The sequence below is a fragment of the Grampus griseus genome (genome assembly GCF_964374135.1).
Source record: "Grampus griseus genome assembly, chromosome: 19".
Classification (NCBI taxonomy): Eukaryota; Metazoa; Chordata; class Mammalia; order Artiodactyla; family Delphinidae; genus Grampus; species Grampus griseus.
In genome coordinates, this window is record NC_139013.1 from 22,578,771 (window position 1) to 22,598,598 (window position 19,828).

Consider the following 19,828-nt stretch of genomic DNA (forward strand, 5'->3'; position numbering starts at 1 on the left):
GTAGCAGTTTGCACTTCAATATTCATTAAGATAAACTATATTTTTTATTCCTTTTTCTCTTTGCTCTTTAGTTTGGGAAGTTTCTATTGACATCTTCGAGCTCACTGATTCTTTCCTCGGCCATGTACAAGCTGCTGCTGAGCCAATCAAAGGAATTCTTCATTTCTGTTGCAGTGATTTTGTTTTCTAGCATTTCCTTTTTTTTTTTTTTTTCCATTTGAGCCCTTAGGATATTAATCATAGTTACCGTAAATTCTTAGTCTTATAATTCCAAAATCTCTGTCATAACTGAGTCTGGTTCTGATGCCTGCTTTATCTATTCAAAATGTGGGGGTTTTTTGTTTTGTTTTTTTGCCTTTTAGCATGCCTTGTAATTTTTTGTTGAAAGCTGGACATGATGTATCAAGCAAAAAGAACTAAGGTAAACAGGTCTTTAGTGTGAGGTTTTATGTTTATCTGGCTATGAATTAGATTGCATTTACTGGTTGCTGTAGCTGTAGGTGTCGGAGGCTAAAATTTCCTGTAGTGTCCTTGTTTTTGTCTCTTCTGTTATCTTTGGGTTTCCTTTTTAAATAGGGTTTGAACCTTGCTCCCCTGTTGTTTTATAGGAGCCTGATTGATGTGGTGGTAAGATGTAGGGGGTGGGTAAGTGTTCTCTAGTCCTGTGATTAGGTCTCAGTTTTTTAGTGAGCCTATGACCCTGGGCTGTGACTTTCATAAGTGCTTCTCAGGTCTTTTCCCCTCTCACCTATGAAGGTGAGACAGGAAGACTAAATTAGGGGGGCTAGAGCTGGATATTCATTACCACCAAGTCAGTTAGGCTCTGGTAAAAAGGAAAGTTGGTTAGGTTTTCGTAAAATAATTTCCCTTGAGGGCAGGCCTTTGTTAAGAAGAACTGTAGCTCTGGGAGTATTTGAAAATGTTTATTTTCCCCCTTTCTCCTGACAGAAGCACAAGAGGATTTTTCTTAGATCTTGACCCTGAGAACCTGTGTGGCTCACAGAGGTAAAAATATTGAAAGTTTGGGTCCCCAAAGGTAGGAGTTTTTAATCTCTTAAACTAGTCTCAAACTGAGCCCCCAGAATTACCCTTTAAGTGTTCCTGCCAGTAGCTGGCCCTAGCTGTGGCTTCTGCTCTGGTAAGCTGCCATTTTATGCATTTGTCTGTCTTTCCAGTTTTGGGGGCTGCCGTTTGCCCAGTGTCTTCAATTCTCTAATGGATCTAAGAAGAGTTGTTGATTTTCATTTTGGTCATCATTTGGCTGGGGCAGGGGTGGGAATGGAAGGGAGGATGGGAGTATGATTTCCAAGCTCTTTACATGTTGGACCGGAAACCAGAAGTCCCCAGTACCGTACTTGTTAAACAGAGATTTTTCATTCATTTGTTTTTTCTTTCTTTTCTTTATTTTAAAATATATTTCAAGAAATGGGCAACCAGGCCTATTTTACATTGTTTATTGATTTAAAAAAATATAAAATCTTGAAATAAATTAAGTAGCATTCATATTTTAAATTGCTACTTTTTATAAATGTACACAATTAAGTAAAAATGTATTATAATGGTTAGTAAACTGCTCACTGAATTAAATTTTAAAATAAGAAATATTTTGTGTAAAGACCAATCTATACTAAATTCCAGGCCATTTGCCAAGCTATACAAAAACACTAAAGCAACTACATAAAACCAATGGGATACTAGAGTTTTTCCTCAATGCACTTATGAAAATAAAAAGAAAATATTCAAAGATATTATAGCATTTGTGTGTTGTTTTTAAAAAACAGAACAAGATTTTCTTTATTGACTGTCAAATTATTTCCTTTTTGTGTTGCTCCAAATAAAATTACATTTTTCATGTTTTGACTTTGCTAATGCTAAATCTATATTACTTCTTGTTCATTTCTGATCCATATTATACACCAATCCTTCAAAGGAAGACTTCCTTCACAAAAATGTCACCTGTCAGTCAGTCCACAATGGCCTCTTCTTTGAGTTCTTATTGTACTTATTGTTGCCATTAATTTGATACTTATTGCTTTGTAATTACTATTTAAGAAGACACTTTAAAATACCTATGTCGGGCTTCCCTGGTGGCGTAGTGGTTGAGAGTTTGCTTGCCGATGCAGGGGACACGGGTTTGTGCCCCGGTCTGGGAGGGTCCCACATGCTGCGGAGCGGCTGGGCCCGTGAGCCATGGTCGCTGAGACTGCGCGTCCGGAGCCTGTGCTCCGCAACGGGAGAGGCCACAGCAGTGAGAGGCCCGTATACCGCAAAACAAAACAAAACAAAAACCTATGTCTAGCTCCTGAAATATAAAGTTCTTGATATTTGAAATATAAAGTAACAACGTCTTGATATTTTTGCACATTCATAGCACCTGGCAAAGTGTCATGTTCAGTTATCCAGGCAAATAAGGAGAAGGATATCAAATTTTTACGAAGTCTTATAGGTAATGATATGGAATCCTAGTCTTTTTTTAAGACTCCACACTCTAGACACCTAAGTCTTATAGAAGGGGCCTGTGAATAGTGAAGTCAGTCATCTTCCAGAAAGTTACTAGTCTTCTAAAAATCTTTAATTAATGGCTTATCATCTTGTTTTTTCTTGTTTTTACTCTCCAAATAAATTACAGACTTTTTGAGGATGATGAATATATTTTATACTTTTTTTTAAAATGTTTTTTGGCTGCTATGAGTTTTTTTTTTTTTTTTTTTTTTTTGCGGTACCCGGGCCTCTCACTCTTGTGGCCTCTCCCGTTGCGGAACACAGGCTCCGGACGCGCAGGCTCAGCGGCCATGGCTCACGGGCCCAGCCACTCCGCGGCATGTGGCATCTTCCCGGACCAGGGCTTGAACCCGTGTCCCCTGTATTGGCAGGCAGATTCTTAACCACTGTGCCACCAGGGAAGCCCGGCACTACAGTTTCTTATTTTCTTTCTTTCGGTTTTCCAGAATATGACTGTGACCCACTTGCATCTGTGTAGATGGGATTTCTAATTGCTGAATAGCTGAATAATTTGTAAACTTCCTTACAGTTTCTCAGACTCTCTGTATTTCTTGTAATTAATTAATTCAATTTACAATTAAATGAAGAGGATGTATCAGTACTGCTTAGAACTATACCATATTTTCCCTCCTTCCCTTTCTCTCTTTCATTGCAGTGAAAAAAAAAAAATCATTATTCGCCATGCCCTCATCTTTATCTCTGTGGACTTGACTATTCCTGTGAGGTCTTTACTTGGTGTGAGGTAAGGAAAGGGAATGATTCTTCTTGCAAGAATTCATTCTTTCAGATAAGAAGAATGTCATGGATAATCCAGCAGGGCATAACAACTATTTCCATTATCTTGTTATGAATTATGATTTTTGACACAAAAATATGCCTGAATAAGTATTGCTCAAGCTAAAATTTTTGGGTATGAGAATTTAAAATGTGATGAGTAATTAAAATAAAATGACTCAAGACTAAAAAAATTCTTTTATGGATAATTATGTGTGGAATAATGGAACATGACTATACTTTGAAGATAATTTCAGAAAATATGCGAAATGAACATAAAGAATATGAACATAAAGAATGAGAAATGAACATAAAGAATAAAATGTGTTTTGTGAGAAATGAACATAAAGAATAAAATGTGTTTTGACACTGGAAGATGTAATTGACAATTACTGATTAAAATGGAGAAACCTGAAAGGTTAAAATTATAGAAAGACAATGTGCTTATATGTTACAACAAATCATTTTTTCTCAATAATCTAATGTTTACCATCAATATGAATTTTGTTATACCTAATCCAAATGCTTTTTTGCCCTTTCATATCAGTCTACCATACATTTTAACTGCTCTTATATTTGAAGCATATGATGAAGAGTGCACAGTAGTTAAAGGTTACTTACGCTTTTCTCAGATATGTTAACAAATAGTAACATTAGAGGACTAAAGGGAAATGATTTTATAACAGCAGGGCCAAATAAGCAATTTAAGAGGTAGAAAACAATTCTTGGTCTAATAGTGTTATTATTTAGAAATGACCAACAACTCCCTAATCCATACAATTTGCCCTACATGCTCCTATCTACTAAGTTCTTATTAAATATTATTTAGGAAATTCGGGTACTTATTGCAGGTCTCTGGCTAATTTACAAGAGTAGTAAATGGTTATTTAGAAAATTAATGACTCCTCTGTAATATAACTGTCTAATAACATTTGGCTATTCACGCTTTGCTAGGAAGTGGAGTAAGACCACAGAGTATTTGTTAACAATAAGATCTGTCTACAAGCAGAAAGGATAATTAGGCCAGGCCTTTTCTGAATAACACTAAGGCATGTTATTGTCTCTGGCAGTGGCTTTCAAACTTTTTTGATCACAGCCCACAGTAAAAACTACATTTTATGTCACCACCCAGTAAGGACACAGATACACAAACCCTAAAATAAAGCTTTCGTGAAACAATACTAAATGTAGGATACACTTGATATTTTCTACCTTTTATTCTTTTAAATAAAAAGCCCTTAACAGAACCCATTAAATTCATTTCATGATCCACTAATGAGTAGTGACCTTTAGCTGCTCTATAAGAAAACCAGGGTTACAGTTTCTGAAGTATTCATATGTGGTCGTTCTCTTCGTAGAGTGGAAAGTTCTCTACTAGTGGGGCTGTATGGGTTGGAAGGTATAGTTTAACCAAGTAATTTTTCTTTAGACTTCAACATGCTTAATTAACATTTAAACTAGTAATTTTCATCCTTTAAAATTTGGGGCAGGTTTTCATAATAGTACTTCCTAAATCAATTAAATTAAGTGCCACTTCCCTGTTTAGAACATATATTTATGCATGAAATATAGCATATGTGTGAAATCTTTTAAAAATATTTATGATTACTTATTATTAACATATTTCTCAAATTAAAAGCAATATATGATCAGTGTATAAACTAAAATGCAAAAAATAAAGAACAAAATCCCACAACCAAGAGGTATTCCTGGTAACGTTTCTATGTCATTTTGTTTTTATATTTTTCCTATACATGGGTTCACTTAAAAACTCCACACCCACACCCACACAATTTGGATTACGCACACAGATGTGCCTCCTTCCCAAGTGTTATACCATAAACATCTGTTCATTTCATCAAAAATTATTCTAAAATATTTTGTAGGCTGGAAATTATTATAAGATATCATAACTTATTATTTCTCAATTGTTAGACATTTAGATTTTCCCAGTTTGCTATAGTCTTTTATCTTTGTTTATGATTTTTTGCAATGAAAATGTATGCGTTCATTTGATTTATGCATTTATCTTTTCTACAGATATTTTCTACTTTGCGTTTCTACTTTGCTTACAAATTCCTTCCTAATCCAGGGAAGAAGTAAATATATAATTGAGTGAGAATAAACTCAATGTTCCATTATTGTTTTGGAGTAAATTAAAAAGCAATCATGCTAAGGAAATATTTTTCCATTTACTTAAAAAAACAGCAATGTGTAGTGAATATTATTGAATGGGTTTTTAGCATCTAATAAGATATCCTACTAGGTACCAATGCCTAGTTTGTAGTAGAGATTCAATAAATATATATTGTGAACAACAATCACTGATTAAAAAATATCTTCTATATCTAATCTTTGGTAGGTTTCAATTTGCTGTAAAATTTATCTTTTAAAAATAAAAAGGGGGCTTCCCTGGTGGTGCAGTGGTTGAGAGTCCGCCTGCCAAAGCAGGGGATGCGGGTTCGTGCCCCGGTCTGGGAAGATCCCACATGCCGCAGAGCAGCTGGGTCCGTGCACCATGGCTGCTGAGCCTGCGCATCCGGAGCCTGTGCTCCGCAATGGGAGAGGCCACAACAGTGAGAGGCCCGCGTAACGCAAAAAAAATAAAATGAAATAAAATAAAAAAATAAAAAGGACTAAAAGTAGTAAATAGTTATAGAAATGTACCAAATAGGAAGTGAATCTCTTGAAATCTTGGTCTTCCAAGATAAATGTTTACAGTTTGATGAGTATTTTTCTAGATTTTTTTCTATGAAGTGAGAATTATTCATTTAACTGCACAAAAATATATCACATAGATCTTTACTGTTGTATTGTTATATTGAAACCCCCCCCCCAGCAAATTATCCAGTTACTGTATCTACATACAAAACAATTCCAAAAGAAACTAGAACTAAGAATGAAATTTTACCATTTGCAACAACATGGATGGACTTTGAGCATATTATGCTTAGTGAAGTAAGTCAGATAGAGAAAGACAAATACTGTATGTTTCTACATATATGGAATCTAAAAAATAAAACAAACAAATGAATACAACAAAACAGAAACAGACTCATAGATAGAGAACAAACTAGCGGTTACCAGAGGGAAGAGTGGTGGTGAGAGAGGCAAGACAGGGGATGGGAATTAAGAGTTAAAAACTACTAGGTATAAAATAAATAAGATACAAGAATATAATGTTCAGCACAGGAAATGTAAGCAATATTTTATAATGACTTTAAATGGAATATAATCTATAAAAATATTGATTCATTATGTTGTACATCTGAAATTAATATAACACTATAAGTCAACTATACTTCAATTAAAAAAAATTAGGACTAGCTAGATGAACAGACATGGAAAGATTTACACAATATACATTATATGAAAAAAAAAAGAGGGAGGCAAATCTTTAAAAAATTGATTTACTGTTATGATATTAAAGAAATTTTCCCCATTTTAAACCATCAGTGCATTCCCGAGGTAATCACCTACTTGATGGTCTTAAGTAAGTAATTCTTTCAAAATACAGATGAATTTAAATTGTTAGTATTTTAGATAGCAGTTTTGATTGATAATTCACCAGTCAGCTAAGTTTTTGCTTTTGGGTATAATGGCTTTGTATATTAGCCATAAAATTATACTAGCTTTATGAAGTTATACTAGCTTCATGAAATGAAATAAGTAACTTGATCTTTTTTCCCCCTGCATTCCGAAACATCTAATCTAGAACTAAAATTATGTGCATCTTGAAAGTCTCAAAGTGTTAACTGATAAAAAATAAAACCCGCTGGTCCTGGAATCTTTTATATACAGTTTAATATATATATGAATTAAAATGTAAATAAGTAATTTGTTCAAATCAACTATATCCAGATTTATTTTAAGTTTCCTTGACTGACAGTGGTACATTAATGTATTTGACTATACAGTTGACCCTTGCATAACACAGGTTTGAACTGCACAGTTGCACTCATATGCAGATTTTTCTCAATAGTAAATACTACAGTACTATACAATTCACACTTGGTTGAACTGGAGGATACGGAGGAATGAGGGCCAACTATAAGTTATAGGCAGATTTTTAACTACACAGAGGGTTGGCGTACCTAACCTCCCATGTTGTTCAAGGGTAAGCTGTAATTGAGTCTGTAAATTTCTCCTTGAATTTTTCAGTTTTTGTTTCATGGAATGTTTCTGTGCTGATGCAGTAGCATGATGACAGTATTACATGTGTACAGTTAGCTTAAAAGGAAATGCACTCTGGTATGTTATGTTATGCCATTATATAAAATGAAAATGGCTATATAATGAGTTCTTCCCTTTTTTTAGTTCATTTAACAATGGAGAGTAACAGTAGCTCTGTTTACACGTACTTCTTCATGGTTAGGACTCTAGCACTCTCAAAGAAGCATATGAATTGTTAGGATTCCTTTTCCTCCTGAGAGAATTGAAATGTTCACAGTTGTATTTATGGTGATTTGGATCGTATCTCAGCCAGCTAGCCATCTGTCAAGATCAGACATCCTTTGCTTAGTCTTATTTCCCTTTTGTCTTGATTGATTGCATTTCCCTTTATTCAAATGTAAAACAAGATTTTTCTTTATAATCATATATCAAAACATATGATTACATAATATTATATAAATCTGCATAATATTCCACATATGAAAAAACTAGGATTTTCTAGTTTTCTAGTCCACATATGAAGAAGCTAGGATTAATCTAGGAGTAGATTGGAGTCCTAATTTTTACTTCTTCTAAGACGAGCTCTGTTAACTAATTTACTATTTCATACTTTGATCAAGATAACTGAAGTAAATGCTCCCAATCTCTCTGTTACTTCAACTGAAAAATAAGGATAATTATGTGGCTCCATACAACAGGGATATACGAAGAATTTAATGTTAATATATTTGTCATGAGGACCTTTTGTAATCTACTGATGTAAGTATACAGAAAGACAACATACAATATAAAAAGTGAAGATTTTATAAAGAATGTGAAAACATGATGATAATTTTTGTCATCCAGTTTACTTCATTAATATATTGATTAAAGGTGCTATTATGCATATCAAGTCTTACCTGAACCATTTTTCAGATATCCATTTGCATCTACAGTTGTATACATGATATAAGGTCCAGGCTGATTCACTCCAAAGGGCTGCAATAACAAAGAAATAGTTAAGCCTTGGAAAGTAAGTGCATCATTTGAAGTTTCTGGCAAATCTATTACAAAAGTAAACACTCCTCCATAAAATTCTTACATAGATGGCAGTTACTTAGAGAACATGTTCATAAACAGATAACCAGTGTTATCTATTAAAAACACCCTGTATTAGTAGAAAATTCTTAACACTTTAAATGATTTGATAGTTGTATTTATACAGTTCATTAATTTTATTAGATATTTCTAAGATCTAATCATGTCTTTTTCTTATTACATAAGGATAAGTATTTTAGGCAAAATTTTCTTTACGACTTTTGGTCCCACCTGGAATAGTTTTATTATGACATTTCTGTTGAACATAGCATTGCTTTTCCCTTCTGGAACAGACTGGGCATAGTTTACATTTTCTCAATAAATAAAATTTCTCAAAAATAAATAAAATCCATCCATAATAATCATAAAAGAATAAAAAATATTGCTGAGTAGTTCCAAAACATTTTTATCTCCTGCACTAGACTTAGAGAATACATTATTTTCCACTCAAGGAAAACATCACTGGCAGAGCCTAGTTACAATGGTGAGGTTTATCTCCAACTTGTGTATTGTTCCCTATTTCTGGAACATTCCTCACACCTTGATACAATGATTTATTCCCTTTAGAAATCAAAGTTAATTAAATGGGGTACAAAGAAACCAATGTCTGCAATGGGTATCCTAAGAAGAGATGAGAAAATGATCAAGAAATGCTTTGAACACTTTGCAGAATTAAAAATTCTACTGTGCTTCCCAATAAAGTAGGGAAAAGTTAATAAAGAAGTTTAGATAGTTTAATTATGCACTACAAATGATTTCCTTCAAGATGACAGACAAGAAATTAATTAATTTCATTGATTCTACAATAACCTGATTGATATTTTAAGAACTTTAGAAATCCATTTGTTTCAATGACCATGAGAAAACAGGTTGCTACAAGAATGGAATTACTCATAAGATATTACTAATTGAATAAGTTTCATAATAGACTATCACACAAAAAATAAAAGCAAACTTGTTAATGAAGTACTTTTATGTAGAAAGAAGAATATTATGCTTTGTACAACATACTACTTCCATGAAAGAATTACCAAAATTCTATATCTATATTGCTGTTTGTAGATAGGCAAAAGAAAGCATTTTTCTTTAGATATGCATGTTTTTAAAAAAATTAAAGTATAATTGAAAAAGTGAAGTATATTGTGTTAGTTTCAGGAGTACAGCATAGTAATTCAGCTATTTTTTCCCATATATTCCTTTAAAGGTTATTAAAAACAAGATATTGAATAAAATTCCCTGCTTCCTCTCTCCTCTGGTAACCTTAAGTTTGTTTTCTACGTCTATGAATCTGTTTCTGTTTTTTATATAGATTCATTTGTATTATTTTTTAGATTCCACATAGAAATGATATCTTGTCTTTCTCTGTCTGACTTACTTCACTAAGTATAATATTCTCTAGGACCATCCATGTTACTGTAAACGGCAATATTTCGCTCTTTCTTATTGCTGAGTAATACTCCATTGTATGTATATACACCACATCTTCTTAAGCCAGTTGTCTGTTGATTGGGTTATTTATTGTACATGTTTTGGCTATTGTAAATTGTACTGCTATGAACACTGGGGTACATGTATCTTTTTGAATTAAAGTTTTCATTTTTTCCAGATATATACCCAGGAGTGGAATTGCTGGATCATATGGTAGTTCTATTTTTAGTTTTTTAAGGACCCTCCATATTGTTTTCCACAGTGTCTGCACCAATTTACATTCCCACCAACAGTGTAGGAGGGTTCCCTTTTCTCCACACCCTCTCCAGCATATACTATTTGTAGACTTTTTGATGATGGTCATTTTGACTGGTGTGAGGTGATACCTCATTGTAGTTCTGATTTGTATTTCTCTAATAATTAGTGATGTTGAGCATCTTTTCACGAGCCTGTTGGCCACCTGTAGGTCTTCTTTGGAGAAATGTCTACTTAGGTCTTCTGCCCATTTTTTAATTGGGTTGTTTTTTTGCTATTGAGCTGTATGAGCTGTTTGTATATTTTGGAAATTAAGTACTGGTTGGTCACATCATTTGCAAATATTTTCTCCCATTATATAGGTTGTCTTTTTATTTTGTTGATGGTTTCCTTTGCTGTGCAAAAGCTTTTAAGTTTGATTAGTTTCCATTTCTTTTTCTTTTTATTTCTTTTGCTTTGAGAGACTGATCTAAGAAAATGTTGCTATGATTTATGTCAAAGAATGTTTTGCCTATGTTCTTTTCTGGTTTTATGGTGTCATGTCTTATATTTAAGTCTTTAAGCCATTTTGAGTTTATTTTTGTGTATGGTTTGAGGAGTGTTGTAATTGATTTGTATGCAGCTGTTCAGCTTTCTCAACACCACTTGTTGAAGAGACTGTCTTTTCTCTACTGTATACATATATATATTTTTCATGTTGCTTCTGAAATCCCCAGTTGTTTAATTTTTATATAGAATCTAGGTCTCTTAGATCCATAAAATAAATCTATAGGCAAGAAGGCTATAGGGAATTACCATAAATTAGCTGGGCTAATGGAATAAATAAAAGGAAAGTTTTCATCTAATTATCTGGACAACATAGACAGTGTTAAGCCAACTGTCTAATCTTATGGCTCTAACACTTGTTAATTAGCATAACTGCTTGAATTATCTCCCTTAATAAATTTAATTTTTAGTGAAATTGACCCTAAAACACTCCTTTTGGAGGATAAAATAGAGCTGGTGTGGAAGTCTAAATAAATTTTATACTTTTTTTATTCAGTTATCCTATTTTACGAGCAAGTGGAATTTCTAAGTCTTTCTGTGAATTTAGTCTCTTCTGATGTCATGATCAAATACCATCAAAACGCAGTGTCCCAGCTAGAGAAGTGAGGATTGTGTTCAGGCACTGAATATTGGTAGAGCTTTAAGTGAAGAATTCACTGTGCATTTATAGCATTTACCAGGTCTCAATGAACTGTCTTTAGTATTACCCTGATCTCAGTGAATATGCTGAGAATTTTAGATTCCTAGAAACAATCATAATAATAGCCAAAGTTTATTGAACATCTACAGTATGCCAGATACAGTAGTAACAACTTTATATGCATTGGCTCAACAGTCTGTTTTATCCATTTTCGAGATGAGAAAAATGAGGGCTTTGCACAGGGCCCCATGTCTAGTAAGTAGCAGTTAGGAATCAAACGTAGGTAGTCTGGTTTCAGGGTCCACACTCTTAAACATTGTGCTGTACTGACAGGCACTGATAATAAAACTGGAACCAAGCACTTTTTGAAATGAATATATGGCATTTTCACAAAAACATGAAGCTGTATTTATAATTCTTCAGGATGCTGGCAGTTCAACCTGTGTAGCATTTAAAAGCTCTTTAAAATAACAACTTTATAATTTGGTCTTATCCCACAAATTGAACACTATTATCACTGTCCCCCAAAACACACCTTTCCTGTATTTTTGGGATTCTTTGACCTTCAAAGTAGGATATGCTTTCTTGGCTCCCTTGCATGTGAATAATTGCTGCAGGTGATAGGACAACCTGGGTAGCTTTTAAGCTACATATGAATAAATTTTGAATGGGACGCTCTCTCAAAGGGATTTTTCTTATAGAATCCAAGGCAATTGGATTGTAGCCCAAGGCAATCCCTGCAGGGGTTGGTTCCAATTTCCCATGCTTGCTGATCCTGCACATACATCTCACAGAAAACTGTGCGATGCTAAATTTTAGCTCCTTCGGCTTCTGTGACTTAAAGTAGTTTTCCATGCTGGTACTTCTTCCTGGGGTAGTGTGTACGTTCAGTAAAGAGTCCTGTTGGAAGAATTTGTGTTGGGCCGTTACTTTCCTTGCTTCAGATGGGATGGAGGCCTCCCACAGCACACGCACTCCCTGAAGCCAATGGACTGGTGGGAGCTTCAGGAAGCAAAAAAAAGCCCACCCAGTTTCTGGGGTGGGGTGGGACCTGGATTCATTTATTAATCAGGAGTTCTTGAGACAGGATGGACCGTAATCCATTGTTGTCCCCAGGAAAGAGTCTTTAAGAACTGCTCACTTTGGACCGTTCTTTAGAGATACTCAACACAGGTCTTAATTGATATGAAACCTCTCTGTGATTCCTCCTCTGTCCAGTTGTCACTCTGAGATGACAGAACCCGAACATTCTCAAATTTATTAGCACAAACCCACAGCACGCTGTAGAATGAGAGAGAGAGAGAGAGGTGAAGAAGAAGAGGAAAAGGAGGAGGAAGGCAGAGGGGGCGTGGGAGGAGGAGGAGGAGGAGAAAGGGGAAGAGGAAGAAGAAAAGGGGGGGAGGGGAGAGAGAGAGGCGTTAAATCAGGAGCACACCCATCACATGCAGACAGGATGCAGTGGAGGCAGCAGGCTTGTGGCTGTCAGTGATTGGTCAGGTTCTTGCAGTCCAGGAATATTCTGGTTTTCTTTCTTCCTCTCTTCACCTGCGTCTGATAAGTTTAGAAGCTGAGGAGGGAGGCAAAGGCTATTGTACTAGCTTTTGGTCCCTCCAGCTTCCATTGTATATTCTTGCCTCCTCTGTAGTAGATTAACTGACCATAGGTGGGTGGGCTCATTTCTGGACTCTCTATTCTATTCCATTAATCTGTGTGTCTGTTTTTGTGCCAATACCAGGTTGTTTTGATTATTTTAGCTTTGTAGTATGGTCTGAAGTCTGGGGGGGTTATACCTCCAGATTTATTGTCCTTTCTCAGGATTGCTTTGGCAGTTCTGGGTGTTTTGAGCTTCCATATAAATTTTAGGATTATTTGTCCTAGTTCTGTGAAAAATGTCATGGGTGTTTTGATAGGGATCACATTAAATCTGCATATTGCTTTGGACAGTATGGCTGTCTTAACATTATTAATTCTTCCAATCCAAGAGCATGGGATATCTATCCATTTGTTTGAATCATCTTCAGTTTCTTTATCAGTGTTCTATAGTTTTCAGCATATAGGTTTTTCACCACCTTGGTTAAGTTTATTCCTAAATATTTTATTTTTTTGAGGTAATTTTATTTTATTTTGTTTATTTTTTTGCCGTACGCGGGCCTCTCCCTGCTGTGGCCTCTCCCGCTGCGGAGCACAGTCTCTGGACGCGCAGGCTCAATGGCCATGGCTCACGGGCCCAGCCGCTCCGCGGCATGTGGGATCCTCCTGGACCGGGGCACAAACCCGCATCCCCTGCACCGGCAGGCGGACTCCCAACCACTGCGCCACCAGGGAAGCCCTTGATGTAATTTTAAATGGGATTTTTTTTTAACTTTCTCTTTCTGATATTTCATTATTAGTATAAAGAAATGCAACAGATTTCTATATATTAATCCTGTATCCTGCTAACTTGCTGAATTCATTCATTTGTTCTAATAGTTTTTCTGTGGAGACACTAGGGTTCTCTACATAGAGTATAATGTCCTCTCAAATAGTGACAGTTTTACCTCTTCCCTTCCAATGTGGATAGCTTTTATTTCTTTTTCCTGTCTGATTGCTATGGCTTGGACTTCTAATACTATGTTGAATAGAAGTGGTGAGAGTGGGCATCCATGTTTTGTTCCTGAATTTGGTGGGAAGGCTTTTAACTTTTCACCACTGAGTATTATGTTGGTTCTGGGTTTGTGATAAATGGCTTTTATTATGTTGAAATACATTCCCTCCCACTTTGGTGAGAGTTTTTATCATGAATGGATTTTCAATTTTGTCAGATGCTTTTTCTGCCTCTATTGAGATGATCATATATGTGGTTTCTGTCTTTCCTTTTATTAATGTGGTGGACCACATTGATTGATTTGTGTATGTTGAATCATCCTTGTGACCCTGGAATGAATCAAACTTGATAATGGTGTATGATCCTTTTTCTGTATTGTTGGATTTGGTTTGCTAATATTTTGTTGACGATTTTTGCATATATATTCATTAAAGATATTGGTCTGTAATTTTCTTTTTTGTAATGTCTTTGGTTTAGGTATCAGGGTGATGGTGACCTCATAGAATGAATTTCAGAGTGTTCCTTTCTCTTCAATTTTTGGAATAGTTTGAGGAGGATAGGTGTAAGTTCTTTGTATACTTGATAGAATTCCCCAGTGAAGCCGTCTGGTCCTGGACTTGTTTGCTGGGAGTTTTTTCTTTTTCTTTTAATTACAGAATCTATTCCACTTCCAGTGATTGGTCTGTTCAAATTATCTGTTTCTTCTTGACTCATTTTGGCAGGCTGTATGTTTCTGGAAACGTGTCCATTTTTTGGAAGGTTGTTCAACTTGTTGGCATATAACTGTTCATAGTATTCTTCTATGATTTTTAATATTTCTGTGCCCCAGTCTGTCTCTGCATAGCTAGACTGAATCTTTTCCCAGATTTCATGCCAAGCTGTGGTGTGGAGTGAGTGGGGCTGGGGTGTTTGCCCCTTTCAGTTGGAAAGGGCAGCAAGGTGGCAGCCACCAGTGCAAGGCTCTCTCTGCCCTGATAGTTGGCAAGCCAGCACATGTGCACTCCTTATGAGTAGAGTCTAGGCTTCTCCAGCCCTTTTGTCCATCTCAGCAGACTTCCCAGCAGGCAAGGGGGTTTGTCTCCTCCATGCAGGACCCCAGGACTGGAATGCCGCAATTGTGGCTCAACTAGCTTGCTCCTCAGGGCAAGGGTCGGCCTGTGTGGACCTTCTCTTCCTTACAGATCCCTCCCAGGGGTGCAGGTCCCAACCGAATGCCTTTTTTTTTCCCATCCTACCCGGTTCCACGGAGATCTTTCTTGCAGCTTTGGTTTTCTAGGAGTTCTTCTGCTAGTTTCCAGTTAGTTTCCTGTGGGAATTGTTCCACAGGTAGATGTAATTTTGATGTGTTTGTGGGGACAGGTGAGCTCCAAGTTCTACTCTGCTATCTTGATTCCTGCATATATATGCAGTTTTAAAGCAAATCACAGTTAACTTCATAGTTTAACTTCTATTCAACTATCTTCTTCATGCAATTATTACTTTTTTCTTTATAAGTTTTATCATATACATAAATGTTAAAATATATTTGGTTATGCCTATTTTAAGTTTTTATGTAAATGGAATAATACTATATGTATCCTTCTGTGACTTTTTAAAAAATACATTAATTTGAGACTCATCCATGATTAAGGATGAGTAGCTGTAGTTCACTTTCACGGCTGTAAAGTATTCCACTGTATGATTATAGCATAAATATTTTTCATTCTTTTGTTGATCAACGCTTGTTCCCATTTATTTTTTTGCCATGATAAACACTGCATTCTTATGTATGTCACCTGATGTACAAGTGCAAACATTTATCAGGGGTTATGTACCCAGAGGCAGAACTGTGAAGTTATATGATATATGTATCTTCAACTGTACCAGGTAGTGCCTATTCTTTTTCTTACTGAGGTGGTATTACCAGTTTATACTCCCACCAGCTGTAAGTTGCTTCACATGCTTAGCAACAAACATTGCTAATGTGGTATACACTTCTTAACATAAATTATTTCATCTCTCCTAGGTTTGCTTCTTTGTAATAGGGTATGCCTTTTAACACTTTAAACCTGTCTCATTGCAATGAGGCTTGGAGATAATACTTATGAGGCTATATTTATCAGAGTGTTATAACCTCAAATTTATTTTATTACCCATAGTCTAGTCTATGTACTGGAAGATTGGTATCTTGGGCTATAAGTATTGTTTTTTGTGAACCTTCCCAATTATATTCTTGAATATTTTTTTCTAATTCACATTTGGAAAATTTCATACTCCTATTCATAGTATCTTATTTTACAGATGTATATAGGCTTTTCTCTTTTGTCCTATAGTCAATTAAAAACATCAGGTAAGCAAGTGTCTGTTATGAGTCCTAAAGCTGAAGTTAACTTCTCACCATGCACCAGTCATTCTGATATTAAAAGACAAGGTCCAGAAATCCAGACTTGATTCCTCTACAAAGTGGTTCTCTCAAAATGTGGTGCAAAGACCCCTGGAGTCCAAAAATCCCATTGGTAAAAGGGTTGGTAATTAGCAGTGGCACTAAACTATGGGTTATTCAGACTTGGGTATTAGCCAACATTCTCTTGAAAATGACAAACTGAATGTCACTTTTGGGATGATAATTGATAGTATTTGTTGCTACTGATAAAATTTGAGCTTATAAATGAAATTTGAGTTTTGGAAGCCTTGTATCCACCACCATGAGCCTGACACATTAAAACCTAAAAACTTTACTTATGGGATCAGCAGTGATATTAACAAATGTGATTTTAAAATAGTATGTGATGAAACGTGTTAAAATTGGGAAGATATGCATACCTCAGTAAACCAATATTTTCCAAATGGCCAATGCATGATGTTACAAAACCATGCATACATGAAAGATCATTTAAAGTACAAGACAGACCAATGGATTTTGAAGTAATAGAGTAGGGGAGAATCACTTCTAGATCTAGTAAGGACCAAAAAAAGTCTACATAAAAGAAATAAGAACACTGTCAAAAATTGTTAAATTTTTTTTTGCAAGAATCAAGGAGTATCTAAGAAAAACGACTGAATCTCAGTAAAACAGTGTTTATTGTTTTTTAATCTGCCTTATTCCCATAACCCCTCCCCAGCTCTGAAGTAGTCCTGAAGACCAATAGCTTTGCTACTAAGGGAGCTTTGAAAATGAACAGCTTAGCAGCAAAGGGAGGGGCGGATCTCCCTAATGTTCCATCCTCAGAGAATTATCACTATTTGACTTGTCTGGCAGTTCCCTGAAAAGCTACAGTCTCAATATTTGTCTTTATTTGGCCAGACTGAGAGCTTGCTCAGTGTGAACAGCTCTATCAAACTGGAAGTTTATTAAAAACAATCATTAGCAATTGTTTTTATTGATGCTGCCTGAGACAGTGATATCAATTTGGGCTAATAAGCGGTTGATCAAATCTTAAAAGGAAAAATGTGAATGAGATGTTCAAAGGGGACTTTGAAAAGCTCCGACATATTCCTGGAATGTGAATGAGATGTTCAAAGGGGACTCTGAAAACCTCTGATATATTTCTGGGAATCTAGAAGTCCACACATGTGTGTAACCTGTTTTCAGACAAAAGAACTGAGAAGGCCCTAATCTCTCAATCCTTTATTTAAGAAAAACTGTGTCCACTCACAGCTGACAATTAAAACTTACTGAATAAGGATTTCATGGTTATATACAATAAAGAATAAAGACTTCATAGTAATAATCCAGGAAACTCACTGGACAAACAGCAGCAATAACAACAAACTTAAGGGGGGGATTTTCAGGGTGAACACATTATTTATAATGTCCAGTTTTCAACAACAAAAAATTATGAGACACACAAACAGGAAAGTATGTTTCATACAAAGGGAAAAAAAAGCTGTCAATAGAAATTTCCCCCAAGGAAGCACAGATGTTTGACTTACTAGGTAGAGACTTTAAATCAGCTATTATAAATATGTTCAAAGAAAGTAAAGGAAATCATGTAAAGAATTTAAGGAAATTATGAGAACAATATCTCACCAAAATAGAGTATCAATAAAGAGATATAAGTCATACACACAAAAAATCCCACACTAATTCTAGTGTACAATAACTGAAATAAAAAAATTCACTAGAGAGGCTCAATAGATTTAAATTAGCAAAAGAAGAAATCAATAAAATTGAAGATATGTCAATTCAGATTATCCAGTGTGAGAAACAGAAACTAAAATGAGAAACATAAAGAAAATGAACAGTGCCTCAGAGACCTGTGGGGCACCATCAAGAATATCAACAATAATAGGAGTCCCAGAGGAAAGGAGGGGAGGAGAGGCAGAAAGAATATGTGATGTGAAAATGTCTGAAACTGCCCAAATTTAATTAAATACATGAAACTGCACATCTAAAAGCTCAATGAACACCAAGTAGGATAAACTTGAAGAGATCCACACCAAGGTACATCATACTCAAACTACTGAAAGCCAAAGAGAGAATTTTAAATGCAACAAGAGATAAGCAACTTGTTATGTACAAGGGAACCTGAATAAGATTAAAGCTGATTTCTCATCAGAAACCCAGGAGTCCAGAAGACAGTAAGATGAATATTTAAAGTGTTGAAAGGAAAAGACAGTCAACCAAGAAATCTAAAAGGTAGCAAAATTATCCTTGAAGAATGAAGGGAAAATTAACACACTGTGAGAAAAAAACTGAGAAAATTTATTATTAACACACCTAACTAACAGGAAATACTAAGGGAGTTCTTCTGGCTGAACTGAAAGTAGACAGGAACTCAAATCCACAGAAATAAATAAAAAGTATCAGTAAAGGTAACTATAGGTAAATTTACTAGATGCTATAAATGTATGTTTGTTTGTAGCTCTTTTCTCCTATCTAATTTAAAACATTACTGCATAAAGTAATAATGAAAAAACCATGTTGTTGGGCTCACAATGCATGAAGATGTAACATGTATGAAAATACAAGCACAAAGGAGGGGGGAGTAAACTGAGGCATATTGGAGCAAAGTCTGTTTATGCTACTGAAACTAAGTTGGTATTAATATGGAGTATATTGTTTTCTAAGTTACAATGGAAACTGTAATTCTGAGAGGAAACACTAAAAAAATAATTTCAAATATAGAGTACAAAAAACAAGGGAATTAAAATCAAATTCTAGAAAATATATAATACAAAAGAGAGCAGTAATGGTGGAACAGAGGAAGAAAAAAGACATAAGACATATAAGGAACAAAATAGCAAAATGGCAGAGATAAATCTACCTAATTAGTAATTATATTAAATGTAAATGGATTAAATAGTGCTACCAAAAGGCAGAGATTAGCAGAATAGATAGAAGAACATGATCCAAGTGTATGCTGTCTATAAAAGATACTTTAAACTCAAAAACAACAAATAGGTTGAAAGTAAGAGCATGGAAAAGATATACCATGGAAATAGTAACCAAATGAGAGCTGGAGTAGCCATACTAATAATAGACACAAACAGACTTTAAGATAAAAATGTTAGTAGAGATAAAAAAGGACAGTTTCATCAATCTATCAAGAACACATAACAATTATAAACATAAATACACCTAATAACACAGGCCTGAAATACATAAGGAATTGATGGGTGAAACAGGTAATTCAACAATAATGGTTGTTGGATACTATTATAATTATTAAAAATACAGCAGTGTCATTAATGGATAGACCAATGAAGCACAAGATCAAAAAGGAAAAAGAAGACTTGAACAGCACTAGAAATCAACTAGATCTAGTAGACATGTATAGAACACTGTACCCAACTTTAGTAGAATACATCTTCTCAAGCAAACATGAAACATTCTCTAAGGGGAACCATATATGAGACCATAAAACAAG

At 35.0% G+C, this 19,828-nt stretch overlaps 1 protein-coding gene across 1 annotated transcript in view; it reads right to left on the reverse strand.

Moving 5' to 3' along the window:
• Nucleotides 1-19,828, reverse strand: part of ITFG1 (integrin alpha FG-GAP repeat containing 1) — a 236,301-nt gene that overhangs the window by 26,487 nt on the left and 189,986 nt on the right. The window contains exon 14 of the mRNA XM_082676237.1: nt 8,349-8,427. Coding sequence (XP_082532363.1) covers nt 8,349-8,427 — 79 coding nt within the window. The remainder of the gene's footprint in view (nt 1-8,348; nt 8,428-19,828) is intronic.